Source organism: Pleurodeles waltl, chromosome 3_2 (genome assembly GCF_031143425.1).
Source record: "Pleurodeles waltl isolate 20211129_DDA chromosome 3_2, aPleWal1.hap1.20221129, whole genome shotgun sequence".
Classification (NCBI taxonomy): Eukaryota; Metazoa; Chordata; class Amphibia; order Caudata; family Salamandridae; genus Pleurodeles; species Pleurodeles waltl.
In genome coordinates, this window is record NC_090441.1 from 157,611,966 (window position 1) to 157,635,386 (window position 23,421).

Below are 23,421 nucleotides of genomic sequence, written 5' to 3' on the forward strand. Positions count from 1 at the left end.
TGCTTCTTTTTTCTCTACTCATATTTATTATAAACTTTCCTTATTTACTTCATTCCATGTTTGTTTCCGTCTTTCCTTCTTTTGTTTTCCCCTCTCTTCTGCTTTTGATTATTTCTGCTCTGTTCTCTCCAGCACAGAGTACTGCCTTGGAATCCATTGACCCCACCCCTTAGTTCTGTGTTCCATTCTCTTTGCATATTCATGAGCTTCAGTGCAGAGATCTTTGGATCTCCTATCAAATTCAAGGCCATAAATAGCAACTAAATCATTTAATTTCACAGAACAATAGAGACTCTTTGTTATTTTGACAGAACACCAGTCACAACCCCCCATCCACCGCTGCATCTGCTAAAGTGGGTGGTTCACGAGGCCATTAATTTGCTGCTATTCTTCTTTGTGGCAAAAGCATGTGGCTGGTGTAAAACATGTTCATCTGTTAACGACGGACTGTTATTTTTGGTCAATAGGTCCATCTCCATCACCCAAAATATACCTAATGGAACATAACGACCGACTACCACAAAATGTGCTGCATGGCTGAATACTTATAAGGTCCCAAATGCAAGACCAGTTGGCTATGCTAATTCTTGTTTTCATGTGACTGTGAATGCCGAATGAATGAGACACGCATCATTTTCACACCAACCTTGATTACGCACACAGTCGCAACGTGCCACTCTGCATAATGATCACTAGAAATTAATTGATCTACTGACAGATCATATAATAAGGGTGTTTTTCTCACCAGGGTCAATACGTACCCACTACATTGGGACATAACATCAAAATAGATGGCATCCTAAGCCCTGAGGAAGTTATAGGGGTATGCTCTTCTGCCGAAACATATGTTGGTTAGACCCAGATAACCTGTGAAGAACATAATAAAGATTTGTGTTTGTCGAATGGAACTATATTCTTTAGTCTTTTTTTATGTGCTTGCAGGGACAATTTGGATGCTTTGGGACTTTCTTCCCAACCCTGGCAAGAATTGGTGTGGCTGAGCACCCTGTCTAGACTGTCTATCACGTGACTGTCTGAGATTAAGTACTGTTTGGCTGAGGAGCGTGCCAACATAACATCGGGGATGCTGTACTGCATCACTAGAAGCCATTGGCAAAGCCAATAGGTCCCAAAGGTGAGACGTATTGTATTTGCCAATGTTTCTTTTTTATGTCCGGGCCTTTCTCCCAGTATCCCTCAGACTAAAGCTTACTCTTTTTTCCACGCGTATTGGTCATGCCTTTATCATGCATTTGGAATTGTGTGCTTCTTGCTTATTGTGTTGCTCTGTGAAGAGTGATCCGATATCTGGCAAGCATCTGATTGTATGCCCCCTTTCTTTGTCAGTGGATGCCCTGAGCATCATATCTAAAGTGGAATATTTGCTGTGTCAACGTAAGTTGCATGGATATTCTCTGCCTCTCTTACTTACACTATGCATATCTGTTTGATACTTTTGTTGATCCAATAAATGTCATCACTGCCAGTAGCATAAACCCAATCAGCTGGATTTTCTAAAATGTGCCTCTATGGGATTATGCCTATGTTCAGAGAAAATATTCAACTTTTCAGGGATACACAAAGAATTCCTGGAGTACCTGTGCAAAGCTACGAATACTCACATATGTAAAATGTATGGATTTTGAATTTCAAGGTAGAAAGTGCTGCATATGGAAATCTGATGCAAATTTCTAGGACATGTTAGTGTTTTCTTTCTTTACAGGAACACATTTTTCCCTGTGGAAGAATGCCTTTCCGTGAAGATGAGGGTTTTCACTTCCCAGTCCCATGCTGGAAAGCCACCATTGGCATTGACAATTGTACATTTGCACGTGCATCAGGGTGTGAACATCACAAACATATAAGCTTGTGAGTGTAGGACCACACAGGAACGCCCCAAAACCCACCCCTAAGTTTAAATTTGAGTGAAAAAATCTGCCAACCCTCGTGCTTCGAGGGATTTTGCTTGTGTGAGTAGATTTATTTGTGTAAATACCATTGTGAATTAAGCCCTTAATTTGAAAGGAATGGTGTTTGTTTGACGAGGGTGCAGGTGCTTCCCGACCCTCTCCTTTTAAAAGGCAATAGATAGGCCTTGACATCCTGAGTCACTGTGTGATCTTTAGCAAATCTCTTTCACCTCCATGTCTTCAGAAGTGTAAATACAAATCCTTTCAGCAGTGGTCCCTCTGCAAACAGAGACTTGCGAGAAGCAGAGTGGACTGTGTTGGTTGAGTATTTAAACAGGAAATGGCTAAGATTATCAGTTTTGCTGAAACCAGACCCAGGGTGCTTAATATAAGGGAAAAATACACATTTCTCAGTACATAAAGCACCGTGTTTGATAGCAGCACAATGTTTCTGAGCTGAAAGCAGCACAACAATGTTTCATTAAACGCAGCCAGTTTACTGTTTTTGCTCTGGGGCTTTGGCTCCTGCCGAAATATCTGCAGACAGAAATGAAACCCATGTCTGTCTGTGTTTTGATGACAGAGATGGTAGGTAACACCATGTGTTTAGATAGATATGTTATTTAATTGCTATATTTGGATGTCTGCAGTCGCGGCTGGCGACTTGTCAAAGTGGTGGGGCGGGGGAAACAAAACAAAAATAATAAAAAAAATGTACATTAAAAAAAATAAACTTACCTTAAAGTTGCTGCCGCCGCTGCTGCCAGCCTACCCTGCGCCAATCATGACACTGCTCAAAGCAGCGTTATGATTGGCTGGCGTGCCCTGGCTGGGTGCTGTAATGCAGACTGGGAGCCTGTGCGGGCTCTCTCCAACTCAGCTACACAGTGCCTGGTTGGAGAGAGCACTTGTGCGCATGTGTGTTTGGCCGGCCCGAGACGCACTAAAGGGAGTGTTCTTTGCACTCCCCTCACTGCTCGTCACCCGATGGCTTCGCCCCTTTAGAAATAAAACGATAATAAACAGCGTTTATTATCGTTTTAATTCTAAAGTTTTGCAGCTCCTGCTGGCGGTGAGGGTGGTGCTCCTTAGCCCTAACAGAGGAGCCGCCCCTGGATGTCAGGCCTAGAAAGTCTCCCCAGTATGTTGTAAGCTCAAAAGTAAAGTAGTAGATTGCTACAAATTAGGCAGTATCAACATGTGGCCCTTGTAGTGTTTTGCAACAGCAGGATGATTGTGGGAGGTGCCGCGTTTGCCCTTGGAAGAAGATTGAGCTTCAGAGGGGGCTGAAGAGGTGTTGGGCATTTGCGGGTGTGACTGGGTTCTTGAGACTGCACCTGGTTTGCTGTGTGACGGATGACTGACAGTCATGGAAGCACCCAAATAGCTGGCAACTAAAATAAACATGTATCTGCACAAGCAGCTTTTTAGTTTTCTTCTTAGGCTTCCACTTATTGTTTGATATTGCACTGATGTCTTTGACTTCCCTTGCTGTGATGTTCAGCAGCGGCAGCTGCAAATCTCAATGGGAGGGGCAGGTGGGTGTGAAGAGGGATGGGGAAATAAAATAATACGTTTAAAAAAGCAGACCTTTGTTGCTGCTGGCTCGCTCCACTTCCCTCGATGGTGTTGGTGTCCCAGCAGCAGGCTCCCCACGCAATCCTGGTGCTGCTCTTATGCTATACCTAGCATGAGAGCAGCGTCAGGATTGGTCTGAGTGGCTTGTTCTACCGCTCAGACAACAAATGAGAGTCTGTGCAGTTTCTCCAACCCAGCTGTGCAACACAGCAAGGTTGGAGAAACCTAAGTGCGCATGTCAGTTTGGCCAACCTAGATTGCCGGCCAAACTGACATGCGCACTAAGCGCACTCACTCCACTCCTCCTCCTTCCCTTCCCATGGCCCAGCCCCCCCTCTCCCTGCACATGCTGTCTGAGCCAGCAGCTAAAAAATGAAACAATAGTAATAGATTGTTTTATTTTTCAGCAGCTGGCTCAGCCCGTGGGGCGACGCTCCTTCACCATTGTGAAGGAGCCACCCCTGGTGATGTTGAAGGTTAAATGTCATGTGATATGATAGCACTCCAAATGTTATCAATGCAAATGCTAGTAATGTCACTTTGGCTACCCCTTGGCATTTGAGTGAATCGATGTCTAAGTGCAAAGGCCACAATGAATGCTGCCTAGTTGTTAGTTTTGTCATCTCTTCTTTCACACAGGTCTCAGGCTTTGAGAACTGATTTGCATATTTCATGATATCACATGAGGTAATGCCACGTTAATGGGAAATTACAGTAATATTATAGTAATATGATAATAGATTAAAAGAACTTTCAAGCTAAAAAACATTACACAAGGTAGTAAGTAGATCTTTATTGTGCGACTAGACAGCTCCTCATACAATGCCTACCTGAGCTATGGGCATCCACTTTGCTGACCACGTCAACACTTCACTCTAGGATGGATTCTTGGGTCAAATTACTACACTTACCAAAGGAAGACTGATGGCACTATATACTACAGTGGAGCAGCACACTAACGGGGCCAAAGTGGCCCCTCCTATCAACTGAATCGGTCTGTATCTGGGCTTCTTACATGATTCCTGCACCTCCAACCCATATGTCTCCTAAGTGGCTCTGCACACAGCAGAGTCCTCAACTGAGTCACATGTAAAGTTTAGGTTTTACCCCTTCTCACCAAATGTGACATTTACTCTATTATAAGTGACAGCTCATTCCACGTGTCAAATGTGTGAGGCTCACTCACAATGAGTGTGACTTGAAGTCTCTATATTCATGTATCTTTGAAAGATTTGGTTAAAACATATGTTGAATAATTATGATGCAAAAAGTTTAAAGCCTGCTTACCTGCTATTTAAGTCCACCATAAGTTTCCAATTATTTGATGTGGCCTCCAAAACATTGTTTCTTCTTGGAAAAAGTATCGCAGGTATCACACATTAAAATAGCACAAGGCTTCTAGCACTATACTTGTAAACAATAATTCTGTTTAAGTCTTTTCTTGCTGTCCATGTGAAAAGAAACACTGTGTCAAGGAATGAACACTTTTCAATGAGATCTGCATATATTTCCACATGAAAGTTACTTTTTTTTTAAGATGAAGGGAAAAAAGTTTATTCAGCCAAATGGGACAACCACCCCCATAGTTAACCAATTTAGAATATTACCCCAAATTGCTACAACCAATAACCAATTATCCATGTACTCACTTTATGAAAGTGCTCATAAGTCCATATTTGATTTATAGATTTTTGTTGCCGATTTTTAACCACTTTGCAGTTTCTTTACTTTAGTATAAATACAACTATATTTGCACATGATGGTCTTGACAATAATTTTGTATGCTTTATGTGTAAATGCACTTTGTTGAAAATCCAAGTAGTGTTGATGACTTATAAGAACTGAAAACATGCATATTTCAACACTTAGCATCTATTTTATGAACACCTAGTTTGGTAATTATATTTTAATACAGAATTTAAAAATGCCTTTGTAACTTATGATAAGTTTTTATATACGATATGTGTTGCTAGAGCTGTTTCATAAGAAGGCATCACTCAAAATGTAGTTAATTTTGATTGATCAATGATTGAATATCATTTATGCCATAAGACTGTCTGAATATGCAACACATTCACATGTGCACTATTTTTAGTAAAGTTTAGCATGTGTTCAAAGTGCTATTTGTTGCACATAGAAGTGTAACTAGATGTTTGTCTTCTTGTTTTTCACGTTAGGTTAAAAGTGGATCATTTAAAGACTTCAGGGCTGAGAGTTATTCAGCGATAACAAGCTGTAAGTTTCCATGTATATGGCGCCGGAGCCAAGTGCCTAAAATTGAGATACCGTGGACAGATGCAGGGCGATAACCAAGAAAACCGGAGCAGGATGGAGGAACCTGTGCAAAAGGGGAACAGGAGCGCCCCCCAGAGCCCTCACCGTGGGTCCCTGCGCAGGGCCGCTGCGGCCTCCGCGGCTGTGAATTTTGATGGCGAGGCCACCGTGGAGAGAAAAAAGAGGAAAAAGAAGGAGCCCAGGCCTGAGTCCATAATAGTCTACCGGACAGAGAGCGACAAGGTGGAGGAGGAGCCAGTGGACCAGGAAGGTGTGGAAAAAAGTGCAGAGGAAGGATCAAGGTTCCTGGGCACCCCCGTAGGAGAAGGTTTGTATCCTTTTGTAATGTTAAAGCTGGGACTTTTAAGTCTTATGGCTGATGGAAATTGGTGTGGTCTTCTGACAAAAGGTGATGGAAAACCAAGCGCCAGCATAGCCTTATTGCTTTAGATCAGGGTCAAGGCTATAATTATTAATATATATTGATAATGACAGTGACTAAGAAGCTACTGAACCATTTGTAGAATATGATCCAGTGGCACAGAACGTCACCTCTAAATAAATAACCATGGAAAAGTCATTACTGGTATATGCTTTCTATTGCTCTTGCTGCAAATAGATCTTTCCACAAAGTCACCAGTGTAGTGATTAATCCTTTCTTGTTCTGCTTTCACTCGTTTCAAGGGATGATTGCAGTGGATCTTTTAAGGGGGCTTCTAGAGGAGGTGAGGCAGGGCTCTGAAATGAAAGTCTACTCCAGTGTGCTGGGACTTGGGGGAAGATGTAAGAGTTACAATTCTTCACAGTTATTTTCCCTTGAGGGGCCCTCCCCAGATTCATAAGTGTTAGAAATGGGTCTTTTGTTGGCAGTCAGGGTACCCCCTGTCCAAGCAAGGACCCTCTCTCTAGTCAGGGTAAGTCGCACACAATCCAAGTTATCCTGTGCCCACCCTCTGGTAGCTTGGCACTGAGCAGTCAGGTTTAACTTAGAAGGCAATGTGTAAAGTATTTGTGCAATAAATCATGCAATAACACAGTATAACACCACAGAAATACACCACACAGGTGTAGAAAAATATATAATATTTATCTGATTAAATACAGGTCAAAACGATCAAGATTTGTTCACGTAGAAATATCACTTTAGGAAAAGATAAAAATAGTCTTAAGTTCTTAAAAGCAACAAGTGTCTCTTGCAAACACAAAGTACCTGGTTTGCGTCTAAATTATCCGGAAGGGGCCCCAGAGGAGGAGATGCGTGGAAAATGGGGAGATGTGCGTCGGTTTCTCCGGGCGCACACAGATGATGCGTCAATATTTTTCACGCGGCCAGGGCCTTGCATCGATTTTCGGTGCATGGACGTGGATCCTCTTCGGGTTGCAGGGTTTTCAGATGCCTCAGGGACGATGCTGAGAAATCCTGGGCGGGCGGAATGAAGTCACAGGAGCTGCATCGATCCGGTGGGCGATGCGGGTAAATTTCTGTTGCACAGCAGGTGCTGCGTCAATTCTTCCTCACAGGAAGTCAGGCTGCGTCATTCCAGCTCAGCAATGCGTCGATCCAGTGGGGCGTGCGTCGAAGTTCTGGTCACAACGCTGGCGCTGCATCGATCTCCACTCAGGGAGCCGGGCTTGGTCGTTCTGGTTCGGCATGTGGGGATTTTCTCACCGTGATGCAGGCTGTGTGTTGTTTCTGGCAGGCTGTGCGTCAAATTTTCGCCGCACAAGGAGTTCTTTGCAGAGATTACGTCTTTTTGGTCCTGAGACTTCAAGGAACAGGAGGTAAGCTCTATCCAAGCCCTTGGAGAGCACTTCTTAGCAGAGGCAGCAAGGCAGCAGGGCAAGAGCAGCTTCTCTTGGCAGGTTGCAGGTTCTGGTGCAGAGTTTCTTTCCCAGGAAGTGTCTGAGTTGGTAGGGTCAGAGGCCCTGTTTGAATACCCAAATGTGCCTTTGATGTGGAGGAGACTTCACAGAGTGGCTTAGAAGTGCACAAGATCCCCTTTCAGTTCCATCCTGTCTGCCAGGGTCCCAGTAGGGGGTTTGGCAGTCCATTATGTGAGGGCAGGCCACTGTCCTTTGACATGTAGGTGTCAGGCCGTCCACCCTTCCAGCCCAGGAAGACCCATTCAGTATGCAGATGTGTGCAGGTGTGACTGAGTATCCTGTGTTTGGGGTTGTCTGAGTGAAATGCACAAGGGAGCTGTCAGGTAACCCAGCCAGATGTGGATTGTAAAGCACAGAAGGATTTAAGTGCAGAGAAATGCTCACTTTCTAAAAGTGGCATTTCAAAAATAATAATATTAAATCCAACTTCACCAGTCAGCAGGATTTTGTATTACCATTCTGGCCCTACTAAATATGACCTTGTTACTCCTTTCAGATCAGAATCTACCACTCAAAAAGTATATGAGGGTAGCCCTAATGTTAGAAGATGAAAGGAGCAGGCCTCACAGCAGTGCAAAAACGAATTTATGAGTTTTACACTACCAGGACCTATAAACTACACAGGTACATGTCTTGCCTTTTGTCTACATAACACCCTGCCCTGTGGGTAACCTAGGGCCTACCTTAGGGGTGACTTATATGTAGAAAAAGGGGAGTTTTAGACTTAGCAAGTACTTTTAAATGCCAAGTCGAATTGGCAGTGAAACTGCACACACAGGCCTTGCAATGGCAGGCCTGAGACATGGGTAAGGGGCTACTTATGTGGGTCGCACAATCAGTGCTGCAGGCCCACTAGTAGCATTTAATCTACAGGCCCTGGGCACATATAGTGCACTTTACTAGGGACCGATAAGTAAATTAAATAAGCCAAATGGGTATGATCCAAAGTCACCATGTTTTAAGGGAGCGAGCATATGCACTTTAGCACTGGTTAGCAGTGGTAAAGTGCGCCGAGTCCTAAAATCAGCAAAAACACTGTCAAAAAGTGGAGGGAGGCAGGCAGAAAGTTGAGGGTCACCACCCTAAGGCTCTCAGGTCTAACAATAAGTTTATAGTAATTCCTGAATGGGGAGAATTCGCTGCTGAAGAAGCAGCTGTCCCCTCAGGTAATGCAGCTGGATGACAGTGCCTTTTATTATAGATTATTGAAAGTTTAGATAAATTGCATAATTATATATAAACCAAAAGCTTCTCCCATATCTATCTATAATTTCAGTATAAAAATAGCTACATAGTGACAATATCAACAGTAATCTCTGTTACTATGCACCAGTGGTTCTTAACCTTTTGGCTTCTGTGGATCTCCCGTAATCATCACTAAAACCAGAGGATCCCCACTGAATCATTATTAGAGTCAAGGGATCCCCAATTACTCATTACTGCAAGCCGGGGACCTCAGCTTAGCCAATATCGGCAATATAAACAGCAAAACAATACACAATGGCGATCCGCAGCATATTGTGATTAGCATCTAACATTATGGATCCCCCTCCTGGCATTATGCTGGGTTAAGCATTATGGTGGATTTTGGAAGAATACTCTGGGTATGCCCTGGCATTAAGGGACATATAAACTTGCCCAACCTCTGCATATTTTGGGCAGAGCTTGGCTTTATAGAGCACACTCCTAGTGTATGCTTATTTTGTGGAGGCAGTTCTTGGCAGATTTTGAGTATCCTTTGGTTTTATAAAACTAACTCATGGCATGTTGGTGACAACTCTCAGAACATTGTGGGCCTTTCTTTGGGCTTTAGGAAGCACACGCCTGGGATATTGCTGGTGCTGGCAAAATGGTGGCTTTTTTGTGCATATTGTGGACATGCACTGCATTATGGGCCCCAACCGTGGGTTTGTAATCACTATTAAAAGATTCTACAAGTACTAAATATGACACTTGCATAAATGCACTTTCATGGCAACTGAGATCAATTAACCCCATTGTCGGTGAGCAAATCCTCAGCTATTCCTTCCCTTGCAAAAAATATCTTGGAAAAATCGTATGCCATTGTCTGTGGTAAGTTCTGTTACACTTTTAACTTACACCCATCTTGGTAAATGATGAATCAAAATGATGACGTAACATATATGTCTGAATGGATACACTCATTGCCACATCACATTTGCGGAGCCACGGGGCAAGCAGGGGATACTAGGTCCTGGCATGGGATCGTCTGCCTCGGATGCCATGGGGCCTGCCCTGCTATGGCTCTGGAACCTAAGCCAAGTACAACCCCTTCAGCACATGCCTCTCAGCGGCAGCCATGATAAGCACCTACAGGCTTCTCAGGAAGGTTAGTGTGGGGTTGCAGTAATCGCACCACTCCACAAAAACCCAACAGTGTAATAACTTGATTGTCCAGCCCTGTGCCTATGTTTGCAAAAGAAGAATTTTAATGCACAATAAAACTCAATACTACACACTACACATTATTTCAGTACTTAAAGTCTCTGGTGTTGGACAGCTGCATTCTGGTGAGGATATCCCTTTGCCTCCGACAAACCTCCTTTATCTTAAAGTTAGCCCTGTGTGAGTACTAGGCAGTGCTCCCCCCCATCTGCTAGACAATAGGAGACACTCAGTGTAGGAAGTTGGCTCTGTATGTGCTATTTCAAAGTAAGGAATAGCATGCACAGAGTCCAAGGGTTCCCCTTAGAGGTAAAATAGTGGTAAAAATAGATAATACTAATGCTCTATTTTGTGGTAGTGTGGTCGAGCAGTAGGCTTATCCAAGGAGTAGTGTTAAGCATTTGTTGTACATACACATAGACAATAAATGAGGTACACACACTCAGAGACAAATCCAGCCAATAGGTTTTTATATAGAAAAATATCTTTTCTTAGTTTATTTTAAGAACCACAGGTTCAAATTCTACATGTAATATCTCATTCGAAAGGTATTGCAGGTAAGTACTTTAGGAACTTCAAATCATCAAAATTGCATGTATACTTTTCAAGTTATTGACAAATAGCTGTTTTAAAAGTGGACACTTAGTGCAATTTTCACAGTTCCTAGGGGAGGTAAGTATTTGTTAGGTTAACCAGGTAAGTAAGACACTTACAGGGCTTAGTTCTTGGCCCAAGGTAGCCCACCGTTGGGGGTTCAGAGCAACCCCAAAGTTACCACACCAGCAGCTCAGGGCCGGTCAGGTGCAGAGTTCAAAGTGGTGCCCAAAACACATAGGCTAGAATGGAGAGAAGGGGGTGCCCCGGTTCCGGTCTGCTTGCAGGTAAGTACCCACGTCTTCGGAGGGCAGACCAGGGGGGTTTTGTAGGGCACCGGGGGGGACACAAGCCCACACAGAAATTTCACCCTCAGCGGCGCGGGGGCGGCCGGGTGCAGTGTAGAAACAAGCGTCGGGTTCGCAATGTTAGTCTATGAGAGATCTCGGGATCTCTTCAGCGCTGCAGGCAGGCAAGGGGGGGGTTCCTCGGGGAAACCTCCACTTGATCAAGGGAGAGGGACTCCTGGGGGTCACTCCTCCAGTGAAAGTCCGGTCCTTCAGGTCCTGGGGGCTGCGGGTGCAGGGTCTCTTCCAGGTGTCGGGACTTTGGATTCAAAGAGTCGCGGTCAGGGGAAGCCTCGGGATTCCCTCTGCAGGCGGCGCTGTGGGGGCTCAGGGGGGACAGGTTTTTGTACTCACAGTCTTAGAGTAGTCCTGGGGTCCCTCCTGAGGTGTTGGATCGCCACCAGCCGCGTCGGGGTCGCCGGGTGCAGTGTTGCAAGTCTCACGCTTCTTGCGGGGAGCTTGCAGGGTTCTTTAAAGCTGCTGGAAACAAAGTTGCAGCTTTTCTTGGAGCAGGTCCGCTGTCCTCGGGAGTTTCTTGTCTTTTCGAAGCAGGGGCAGTCCTCAGAGGATGTCGAGGTCGCTGGTCCCTTTGGAAGGCGTCGCTGGAGCAGGATCTTTGGAAGGCAGGAGACAGGCCGGTGAGTTTCTGGAGCCAAGGCAGTTGTCGTCTTCTGGTCTTCCTCTGCAGGGGTTTTCAGCTAGGCAGTCCTTCTTCTTGTAGTTGCAGGAATCTAATTTTCTAGGGTTCAGGGTAGCCCTTAAATACTAAATTTAAGGGCGTGTTTAGGTCTGGGGGGTTAGTAGCCAATGGCTACTAGCCCTGAGGGTGGGTACACCCTCTTTGTGCCTCCTCCCAAGGGGAGGGGGTCACAATCCTAACCCTATTGGGGGAATCCTCCATCTGCAAGATGGAGGATTTCTAAAAGTTAGAGTCACTTCAGCTCAGGACACCTTAGGGCTGTCCTGACTGGCCAGTGACTCCTCCTTGTTGCTTTCTTTGTTCCCTCCAGCCTTGCCGCCAAAAGTGGGGGCCGTGGCCGGAGGGGGCGGGCAACTCCACTAAGCTGGAGTGCCCTGCTGGGCTGTGACAAAGGGGTGAGCCTTTGAGGCTCACCGCCAGGTGTCACAGCTCCTGCCTGGGGGAGGTGTTAGCATCTCCACCCAGTGCAGGCTTTGTTACTGGCCTCAGAGTGACAAAGGCACTCTCCCCATGGGGCCAGCAACATGTCTCTAGTGTGGCAGGCTGCTGGAACCAGTCAGCCTACACAGATAGTTGGTTAAGTTTCAGGGGGCACCTCTAAGGTGCCCTCTGTGGTGTATTTTACAATAAAATGTACACTGGCATCAGTGTGCATTTATTTTGCTGAGAAGTTTGATACCAAACTTCCCAGTTTTCAGTGTAGCCATTATGGTGCTGTGGAGTTCGTGTAAAACAGACTCCCAGACCATATACTCTTATGGCTACCCTGCACTTACAATGTCTAAGGTTTTGCTTAGACACTGTAGGGGCACAGTGCTCAAGCACTGGTACCCTCACCTATGGTATAGTGCACCCTGCCTTAGGGCTGTAAGGCCTGCTAGAGGGGTGTCTTACCTATACTGCATAGGCAGTGAGAGGCTGGCATGGCACCCTGAGGGGAGTGCCATGTCGACTTACTCGTTTTGTCCTCACTAGCACACACAAGCTGGCAAGCAGTGTGTCTGTGCTGAGTGAGAGGTCTCCAGGGTGGCATAAGACATGCTGCAGCCCTTAGAGACCTTCCTTGGCATCAGGGCCCTTGGTACTAGAAGTACCAGTTACAAGGGACTTATCTGGATGCCAGGGTCTGCCAATTGTGGATACAAAAGTACATTTTAGGTGAAGGAACACTGGTGCTGGGGCCTGGTTAGCAGGGTCCCAGCACTCTTCTCAGTCAAGTCAGCATCAGTATCAGGCAAAAAGTGGGGGGTAACTGCAACAGGGAGCCATTTCTTTACACAAGCCCCCCCCAGCCCACAGGCCAGGAGACTCAGCCCAAGCTGGGAGAGTCTTCCTAGTCTGTCAGGCGAGGAAGAGTAGGAGAAATAGGCTGGTTAGTTGCAGGGCCTACTCTGCCTTACATCCTTCTGTTCAGGTCATTCCCTTTGGGGAACTGACCTACTTCCACAGTGATAGGACCTAGTCTGAATTGCCTCTTGTCTGCCTCTTCAATGTCTCCACCCATTCTTTCTATTTTGGTCTTAGAGGTATCCACCTCTGCTAACTTTATCTTGGCCAGGGTTACCCCTAGCTTACCCAGAGAGGTTACCCAGAGCTGGAGTAACCCCACCATGACCAATAGGGTCAGGGGGCCTAACTTGCTATTTGGCATGGGGTCAGACCACCATGCTAAGGATAGTGCAGCCATAAAGGCTAACACCCAGCAGAGGCCACTGACAGCTGTCAGTGCCCAGAACCACACCTTTAGCTCTTCACCTAAAGGGGAAGGGGCTAAGTTACAGGCCTCTTTGGGTTCAGGTTGCCTGTCTGCTGTATTAGAGTGGGGGGTTACCACATCTTGTAGTAAACACCCTTCTTCCACTCTTTCTTCTGTTAGCTGAGGAGCCACCCACTCAGGTTTAACAGTTGCCTGACTAGCCAGGACTTCTTGTGGGTCAGGTTGGACTTTATCAGGGCCATTTTTGGAGTTCTCCCCTACTGGAGCAGAATCTCCTTGGCTTGCTGTAACCTTGGCTAAAGGTTGTCCACCCCTCCTACTCTGTTTTCTTTTCTTCTTCTTCTGGGGCCTGCTTGCATTTACTGCACAGGCAGGATTTCCAGAATCCTTGGGAGAGGACTGGCACTGGACCAGTTCCTCTCTTGGGCTCTGACTAACCGCTGGGCAGTCATTTCCAAGGAGACAATCAAGGGGGAGGTCTGTACTGACTACTACCCTTCTCCAGCTAAGAGTGCCACCCACTTCTATGGGCACTAAAGCCACAGGCCTCTTAGTGACCCTGTCTAGGCTAACTCTTACCCTGGCAGTCTCACCTGGGATGTACTGGTTTGAGAGCACCAGCCTGTCATGCACAATAGTGTGACTGGCACAAGTGTCTCTCAGGGCAGTGGTTGGGATTCCATTCACCAGTAGGTGGTGGAAGTGTCTACTTCCCTCTGGAATCTCCAACTCACCTGTTGGGCCCTGTTTCCAGTTGAAGGCTAGGAAGACCTCCTCATCTGAGGAGTCATCTCCCATGGCTACACTGGTTACCCCAGGAATTTTGTTCTGGGGTTTGTTTTTGGGACAAGAAGTGTCCTTGGTGTGGTGCCCAGACTGTTTACAGTTGTGGCACCATGCCTTAGTGGCATCCCAGTTCTTACCCTGGTACCCACCTTTGTTTTGGGTTGTGTCTTGGGGCCCACCCACCTGTTCTGGTTTTTGGGGGCCTACAGAGGACTCTTTTTCTTTGTTTCTAGTGTCACCCACTTTCTCCTGGGGAGTTTTTGTAACCCCTTTCTTTTGGTCACCCCCAGTGGAAGTTTTGGTTACCCTAGTCTTGACCCAGTGGTCTGCCTTCTTTCCCAATTCTTGGGGAGAAATTGGACCTAGGTCTACCAGATACTGATGCAACTTTTCATTGAAGCAGTTACTTAAAATGTGTTCTTTCATAAACAAATTATAAAGCCCAACATAGTCACACACTTCATTTCCAGTTAACCAACCATCTAGTGTTTTTACTGAGTAGTCTACAAAATCAACCCAGGTCTGGCTCGAGGATTTTTGAGCCCCCCTGAATCTAATTCTATACTCCTCAGTGGAGAATCCAAAGCCCTCAATCAGGGTACCCTTCATGAGGTCATAAGATTCTGCATCTTTTCCAGAGAGTGTGAGGAGTCTATCCCTACACTTTCCAGTGAACATTTCCCAAAGGAGAGCACCCCAGTGAGATCTGTTTACTTTTCTGGTTACACAAGCCCTCTCAAAAGCTGTGAACCATTTGGTGATGTCATCACCATCTTCATATTTTGTTACAATCCCTTTGGGGATTTTTAGGATGTCAGGAGAATCTCTGACCCTATTTAAGTTGCTGCCACCATCGATGGGACCTAGGCCCATCTCTTTTCTTTCCCTTTCTATGGCTAGGAGCTGCTTTTCCAAAGCCAATCTTTTGACCATCCTGGCTAACAGGGGGTCATCTTCACTGGAGTTATCCTCAGTGATTTCAGAGGTGTTGGTCTCTCCTGTGAGGGAACCAGCATCTCTGACTATTATTTTTGGAGTCAGGGTTTGAGGGACCCTGTTCTCCCTAGATAGGACTGGTAGGGGGGAATTTTCCTCCAAGTCACTATCCTCTTCCTCTGAGTTGCCACCCTCAGAGGGGTTGGCCTTTTCAAACTCTGCCAAAAGCTCCTGGAGCTGTATTTTGGTAGGTTTGGGGCCCATTGTTATTTTCTTTATTTTACAGAGTGACCTTAGCTCCCTCATCTTAAGATGGAGGTAAGGTGTGGTGTCGAGTTCCACCACAGTCACATCTGTGCTAGACATTTTGCTTCTAAAAGTTGGAATACTTTTTAAGAATCTACAACTGGTTCTAGAATCTAATTCAAACTTTTACAAACTTTTAAACTCTAAAAGAAATGCTAAACAGGATCTAACACAAGGCCCTAGCAGGTCTTTTAAGAATTTAGAAAACTTTTCAAATTGCAAAAATCAATTTCTAATGACAATTTTGGAATTTGTCGTGTGATCAGGTATTGGCTGAGTAGTCCAGCAAATGCAAAGTCTTGTACCCCACCGCTGATCCACCAATGTAGGAAGTTGGCTCTGTATGTGCTATTTCAAAGTAAGGAATAGCATGCACAGAGTCCAAGGGTTCCCCTTAGAGGTAAAATAGTGGTAAAAATAGATAATACTAATGCTCTATTTTGTGGTAGTGTGGTCGAGCAGTAGGCTTATCCAAGGAGTAGTGTTAAGCATTTGTTGTACATACACATAGACAATAAATGAGGTACACACACTCAGAGACAAATCCAGCCAATAGGTTTTTATATAGAAAAATATCTTTTCTTAGTTTATTTTAAGAACCACAGGTTCAAATTCTACATGTAATATCTCATTCGAAAGGTATTGCAGGTAAGTACTTTAGGAACTTCAAATCATCAAAATTGCATGTATACTTTTCAAGTTATTGACAAATAGCTGTTTTAAAAGTGGACACTTAGTGCAATTTTCACAGTTCCTAGGGGAGGTAAGTATTTGTTAGGTTAACCAGGTAAGTAAGACACTTACAGGGCTTAGTTCTTGGCCCAAGGTAGCCCACCGTTGGGGGTTCAGAGCAACCCCAAAGTTACCACACCAGCAGCTCAGGGCCGGTCAGGTGCAGAGTTCAAAGTGGTGCCCAAAACACATAGGCTAGAATGGAGAGAAGGGGGTGCCCCGGTTCCGGTCTGCTTGCAGGTAAGTACCCACGTCTTCGGAGGGCAGACCAGGGGGGTTTTGTAGGGCACCGGGGGGGACACAAGCCCACACAGAAATTTCACCCTCAGCGGCGCGGGGGCGGCCGGGTGCAGTGTAGAAACAAGCGTCGGGTTCGCAATGTTAGTCTATGAGAGATCTCGGGATCTCTTCAGCGCTGCAGGCAGGCAAGGGGGGGGTTCCTCGGGGAAACCTCCACTTGATCAAGGGAGAGGGACTCCTGGGGGTCACTCCTCCAGTGAAAGTCCGGTCCTTCAGGTCCTGGGGGCTGCGGGTGCAGGGTCTCTCCCAGGTGTCGGGACTTTGGATTCAAAGAGTCGCGGTCAGGGGAAGCCTCGGGATTCCCTCTGCAGGCGGCGCTGTGGGGGCTCAGGGGGGACAGGTTTTTGTACTCACAGTCTTAGAGTAGTCCTGGGGTCCCTCCTGAGGTGTTGGATCGCCACCAGCCGCGTCGGGGTCGCCGGGTGCAGTGTTGCAAGTCTCACGCTTCTTGCGGGGAGCTTGCAGGGTTCTTTAAAGCTGCTGGAAACAAAGTTGCAGCTTTTCTTGGAGCAGGTCCGCTGTCCTCGGGAGTTTCTTGTCTTTTCGAAGCAGGGGCAGTCCTCAGAGGATGTCGAGGTCGCTGGTCCCTTTGGAAGGCGTCGCTGGAGCAGGATCTTTGGAAGGCAGGAGACAGGCCGGTGAGTTTCTGGAGCCAAGGCAGTTGTCGTCTTCTGGTCTTCCTCTGCAGGGGTTTTCAGCTAGGCAGTCCTTCTTCTTGTAGTTGCAGGAATCTAATTTTCTAGGGTTCAGGGTAGCCCTTAAATACTAAATTTAAGGGCGTGTTTAGGTCTGGGGGGTTAGTAGCCAATGGCTACTAGCCCTGAGGGTGGGTACACCCTCTTTGTGCCTCCTCCCAAGGGGAGGGGGTCACAATCCTAACCCTATTGGGGGAATCCTCCATCTGCAAGATGGAGGATTTCTAAAAGTTAGAGTCACTTCAGCTCAGGACACCTTAGGGCTGTCCTGACTGGCCAGTGACTCCTCCTTGTTGCTTTCTTTGTTCCCTCCAGCCTTGCCGCCAAAAGTGGGGGCCGTGGCCGGAGGGGGCGGGCAACTCCACTAAGCTGGAGTGCCCTGCTGGGCTGTGACAAAGGGGTGAGCCTTTGAGGCTCACCGCCAGGTGTCACAGCTCCTGCCTGGGGGAGGTGTTAGCATCTCCACCCAGTGCAGGCTTTGTTACTGGCCTCAGAGTGACAAAGGCACTCTCCCCATGGGGCCAGCAACATGTCTCTAGTGTGGCAGGCTGCTGGAACCAGTCAGCCTACACAGATAGTTGGTTAAGTTTCAGGGGGCACCTCTAAGGTGCCCTCTGTGGTGTATTTTACAATAAAATGTACACTGGCATCAGTGTGCATTTATTTTGCTGAGAAGTTTGATACCAAACTTCCCAGTTTTCAGTGTAGCCATTATGGTGCTGTGGAGTTCGTGTAAAACAGACTCCCAGACCATATACTCTTATGGCTACCCTGCACTTACAATGTCTAAGGTTTTGCTTAGACACTGTAGGGGCACAGTGCTCAAGCACTGGTACCCTCACCTATGGTATAGTGCACCCTGCCTTAGGGCTGTAAGGCCTGCTAGAGGGGTGTCTTACCTATACTGCATAGGCAGTGAGAGGCTGGCATGGCACCCTGAGGGGAGTGCCATGTCGACTTACTCGTTTTGTCCTCACTAGCACACACAAGCTGGCAAGCAGTGTGTCTGTGCTGAGTGAGAGGTCTCCAGGGTGGCATAAGACATGCTGCAGCCCTTAGAGACCTTCCTTGGCATCAGGGCCCTTGGTACTAGAAGTACCAGTTACAAGGGACTTATCTGGATGCCAGGGTCTGCCAATTGTGGATACAAAAGTACATTTTAGGTGAAGGAACACTGGTGCTGGGGCCTGGTTAGCAGGGTCCCAGCACTCTTCTCAGTCAAGTCAGCATCAGTATCAGGCAAAAAGTGGGGGGTAACTGCAACAGGGAGCCATTTCTTTACACTCAGTTTCTGTCTTTGGTCAGTGCCCACTTCTGGGCACACGGTTTTGGCTGAAGATTTCAGGCTTCAGCAAGGTCCCCTTCCACATGGAGTGACCAGTGAGTCAGCGATTCAGCTGACCCGGCCTCCTGCAGTCAGATCACCAAAGCGGTCTGTTTCTGGTCTCCAGTGTGCGTGGTGGACCCCAATGGGGTCTTTGGTTGACAGTCAGTTTGCCCCCTGTTCAAGCAAGGACCCTCACTCTAGTCAGGGTAAAAGAGAATCACCCTCAGCTAACCCCTGCTTACCCCCTTGGTAGCTTGGCAGAGCAATAGGCTTAACTTCAGAGTGGTAGGTGTAAAGTATTTGTACCAACACACACAGTAACTTAATGAAAACACTACAAAATGACACAACACCAGTTTAGAAAAATAGGAAATATTTATCTAAACAAAACAAGACCAAAATGACAAAAATGCGACATACACAAGTCAAGGTAGGAATTTTTAAAGATTAAACTCAAAAATAGCACTTAGAAACACAAAATGGTTCGATGAGGTGTTAACACGGCGTTGTGACGGAGTCGTTCCCAACAAGCCGACACCAGCGGCACCGGACACAGAGTCGCGTAGACCCCCAAGTACAGCACCTTTGGTGAAGAATGAAAACAAGTCGATGCCGAAGTCGGGGATTGGGGCGTCTGTGCAAAACGTTGAATCCGTGCACTTCGAGTGGCGTCGGTCACGATGTGGTGCGGCGACTTCCACAGAGTCGCGGACTTCAGTGGGGCTGCAGCAGCGTCGGGCCTGCGAAGAGCGTTGCGTTCCAGCAAAGGTCACGGTGTCGGGTGCAGGCGGCATCACCGGATTCAGCAGTGGCGTCGGTCCGGAGTCGTCCGAAGTTGATTTCCTTGGATTTCCACCAGCTTTCCTTTCAAGGGCCCAGGGACTGGATAGGGCACCACTTGTCAGAGCAGGAGTCTCTCCAGAGACTCCAGGTGCTGGCAGAGAGAAGTCTTTGCTGTCCCTGAGACTTCAAACAACAGGAGGCAAGCTCTAAATCAAGCCCTTGGAGATTTCTTCACAAGATGAAAGGCACACAAAGTCCAGTCTTTGCCCTCTTACTCAGGCAGAAGCAGCAACTGCAGGATAGCTCCACAAAGCACAGGCAGGGCAGCACGTCTCCTCAGCTCTTCAGCTCTTCTCCAGGCAGAGGTTCCTCTTGTTTCCAGAAGTGTTCTAAAGTCTGTGGTTTTGGGTGCCCTTCTTATACCCAATTTCTCCTTTGAAGTAGGCCTACTTCAAAGCAAAGTCTCTAGTGAATGTGAAATCCTGCCTTGCCCAGGCCGGGCCCCAGACACTCACCAGGGGGTCGGAGACTGCACTGTGTGAGGACAGGCACAGCCCTTTCAGGTGTAAGTGACCACTCCTCCTCTCCCTCCTAGCACAGATGGCTCATCAGGAAATGCAGACTACACCCCAGCTCCTTTTGTGTCACTGTCTAGTGTGAGGTGCAACCAGCCCAACTGTCAAACTGACCCAGGCAGGGAATCCACAAACAGGCAGAGTCACAGAAATGGTATGAGCAAGAAAATGCTCACTTTCTAAAAGTGGCATTTTCAAACACACAATCTTAAAATCAACTTTACTAAAAGATGTATTTTTAAATTGTGTGCTCAGAGACCCCAAACTCCACATGTCCATCCGCTCCCAAAGGGAATCTACATTTTAATCAGATTTAAAGGTAGCCCCCATGTTAACCTATGAGAGGGACAGGCCTTGCAACAGTGAAAAACGAATTTAGCAATATTTCACTGTCAGGACATATAAAAACACATTACTATATGTCCTACCTTAACCATACACTGCACCCTGCCCTTGGGGCCACCTAGGGGCTACCTTAGGGGTGTCTGACATGTAAGAAAAGGGAAGGTTTAGGCCTGGCAAGTGGGTACACTTGCCAAGTCGAATTTACAGGTAAAACTACACACACAGACACTGCAATGGCAGGTCTGAGTCATGATTACAGAGCTACTTATGTGGGTGGCACAACCAGTGCTGCAGACCCACTAGTAGCATTTCATTTACAGGCCCTGGCACCTCTAGTTTACTTTACTAGGGACTTACAAGTAAATCAGATATGCCAATCATGGATAAACCAATCACATACACATTTTGTAAAGGAGCACTTGCACTTTAGCACTGGTTAGCAGTGGTAAAGTGCCCAGAGTAACAAAAACAGCAAAATCAGAGTCCAGCACACATCAACAACCTGGGAACAGAGGCAAAAAGTTAAGGGAGACCACGCCAAGGATGAAAAGTCTAACAGTCAGGATAAATATAAATGTCTCCTACATTGAACTTACACAAGCCAATAATGACCCAGAAAAATACAAATTCTGTACAATATTCTGTACAATGCTTACAATTAGGAAATGGAAGAAATTGGCTAATCAGTTGAAATGCGAGAACAATCAATTTGTATGTCCACCCAAACAAACTCCCAATACAGCAATTAGGATACGTTGTTAAAATTCATTGTGTTTTTCTAATTTTGGTATTTTTTAAAATCTTTATTACGTGTAGTTTTGTATAATAGACATTAACTGGTAATAAAATAATCTACAGATGAATGCATGACACTGTGCTCTTGATTGTTAGTGTATTAGTGTTGAAACTGGAATGACCACTCCATGAACATTTATTTCCCCTGCAGGTCTGAGTAAGTGTGCATGCATTCCAGCTTTTTTAGAGTTTAGTTTGGCTGTGCCACATTCTGCCAGGGCACCAAAGTGTAGTGAATCCTAGTTTGTTTTAACGGGATAACAGGAGTTAGCTTAGCCGTAGGCTTGTAAACTCGTGCCCCCGTCACCCAGTGACTTTTAACCTACTTAGCTTGCTCTGTCTTAGTCCATTTAATTATTTATTTCCTTTAAGATGGCGGCCTTGTTTATAGTTAGGCCACTTGTTATGGGTTCTATTATCAGTGTCACTGCGCCAAGGCGTCAAGATCAAGCATGAAAGACAAACATACAGTAGGTATTCACACTTAGGGATTTTCCCTCTCTATACTTTCGAGGGACTGTTGATATTAATTGCCGTCCCAAGCATGCCTGTTATCTACTGTTATGAATAACACTTATGTCAGGGGACCTTGTAGATCTGTATAAATACAACACACTTTAGACAGATAATCAGAGGGATTCCGACCAGAGGGCATCGCCACCATCGCTGATACCGAGGCTGCAGTCATCTTGACGCTGACCCAGTCTTCATGTCCCTGCGGAGTCTGAGATAGAGACCTCATTCCAAGGTAACGAGGGTTGGGGGTTCCTCTCATGGACACAGCTTTGGCAGATTAGGTTTAACGAACCCAGCTCTCCTTTTAGGTAGGAGGTTAGACCTATTCTCCTTAGGGTATTAGGGCATATTCCATCTTATACATATACATATATTTCTTTTATATATTGCACAATGGTGGGGGTCTTTATAACAATGACTCTCTTCTTCACAATACTGTTGCTTGGTATATTCATTATCCTAATCATTGCAGTTCATGCAACTTATCACAAATTGCAGTTATGTTGAATAAAAACTATTATAATTTCACTGCATCTGTGTTATTGCCAATGGTTTGTATGAGACATAATCAATCTGTGAGAAAAGGGTAGTTTCCGTTTAACCACGACAACTCTGAGAGATCTTACTTTGAGTCCATGCGTAAGTGACTGCTACAAATCACCTTTTACTATTGTGTTTCTGGTGAGGTACTGCTAGTAAGCCGGTAAGCTTTGGACAACAGTTACAACTAGTTGTAGGAAGAGACTTAGGGGGTCATTCTGACCCCTGGCGGTCCAACGACCGCGGAAGCACCGCCAACAGGCTGGCGGTGCTTCTGGGGCTATTCTGACCGCGGCGGTAAAGCCGCGGTCAGAAAAGGGAAGCCAGCGGTTTCCCGCCGGTTTCCCGCTGCCCCTGTGAATCCTCCACAGCGGCGCTGCAAGCAGCGCCGCCATGGGGATTCCGACCCCCTTCCTGCCAGCCTGGTTCTGGCGGTTTTCACCGCCAGAACCAGGCTGGCGGGAACGGGTGTCGTGGGGCCCCTGGGGGCCCCTGCAGTGCCCATGTCACTGGCATGGGCACTGCAGGGGCCCCCTAACAGGGCCCCACATTGATTTTCAGTGTCTGCCTAGCAGACACTGAAAATCGCGACTGGTGCAACTGCACCTGTCGCACACCAGCAACTCCGCCGGCTCCATTCGGAGCCGGCATCCTCGTTTCTGGTGCTTTCCCGCTGGGCCGGCGGGCGGCCTTTTGGCGGTCGCCCGCCGGCCCAGCGGGAAAGCCAGAATGACCCCTGCGGTCTTTTGACCGCGGTGCGGTCTTCTGGCGGGTGAACTTTGGCGGGCGGCCTCCGCCGCCCGCCGAAGTTGGAATGACCCCCTTAGTCACCTACAAACTAAAGTACTGTCATCCTGAGACCAGCAGTCTTGCTCAGAGCAAGAGTCCAAACTACGACATGGCGCCACCAACGATGGTGTTTAGGCACTAATTTACGGTTACCCTGACTATCACTGTCTCACAGACAACAGGTACCCTCAGTACCATTATACGGAGACGTCCGTGGTCTTTGGGAGAATCCTCCTCAGCCAAACAGGTAACACCTAATTAGGCTGTAGGTTGTTCGAGCTCGAACTCACAAAAGGAAAAACTTCCCCTATTTTGGTGTTCCGTTTCTCTAAACAACTATGGCTAATACCATAGACATTCCTGCGAATGCTAGACATGCACTTACACAACATTTATTAGCGCATGGCCTTACAGAAGAGGGCGGGGATGTTACTCTGATTATAGAAGCGACTGAAGCTTACCAGACAGAAACGTTTTACTGTTGGGTTGCCTTTCCTGAGGCTGACCAACGAACGCACACATTTCACACTTATGACATTGCGAACGTACCCGTAAGATACGAAGCATACCAGTCTCATGAAATATC

General features: G+C 46.7%; 1 protein-coding gene across 2 annotated transcripts in view; it reads left to right on the plus strand.

The window, feature by feature from the left end:
• TMEM169 (transmembrane protein 169) overlaps positions 1–23,421 on the plus strand; it is a 55,701-nt gene that overhangs the window by 18,136 nt on the left and 14,144 nt on the right. Inside the window, exons 1-2 of one of the 2 annotated variants that reach the window (XM_069227050.1) lie at positions 943–1,135; positions 5,666–6,090. In XM_069227050.1, coding sequence (XP_069083151.1) covers positions 5,784–6,090 — 307 coding nt within the window. In that variant the 5' untranslated portion in view covers positions 943–1,135; positions 5,666–5,783. Of the gene's footprint in view, positions 1–942; positions 1,136–5,665; positions 6,091–23,421 lie in introns of those variants that run through there. The other variant, XM_069227049.1, reaches the window with a different exon arrangement.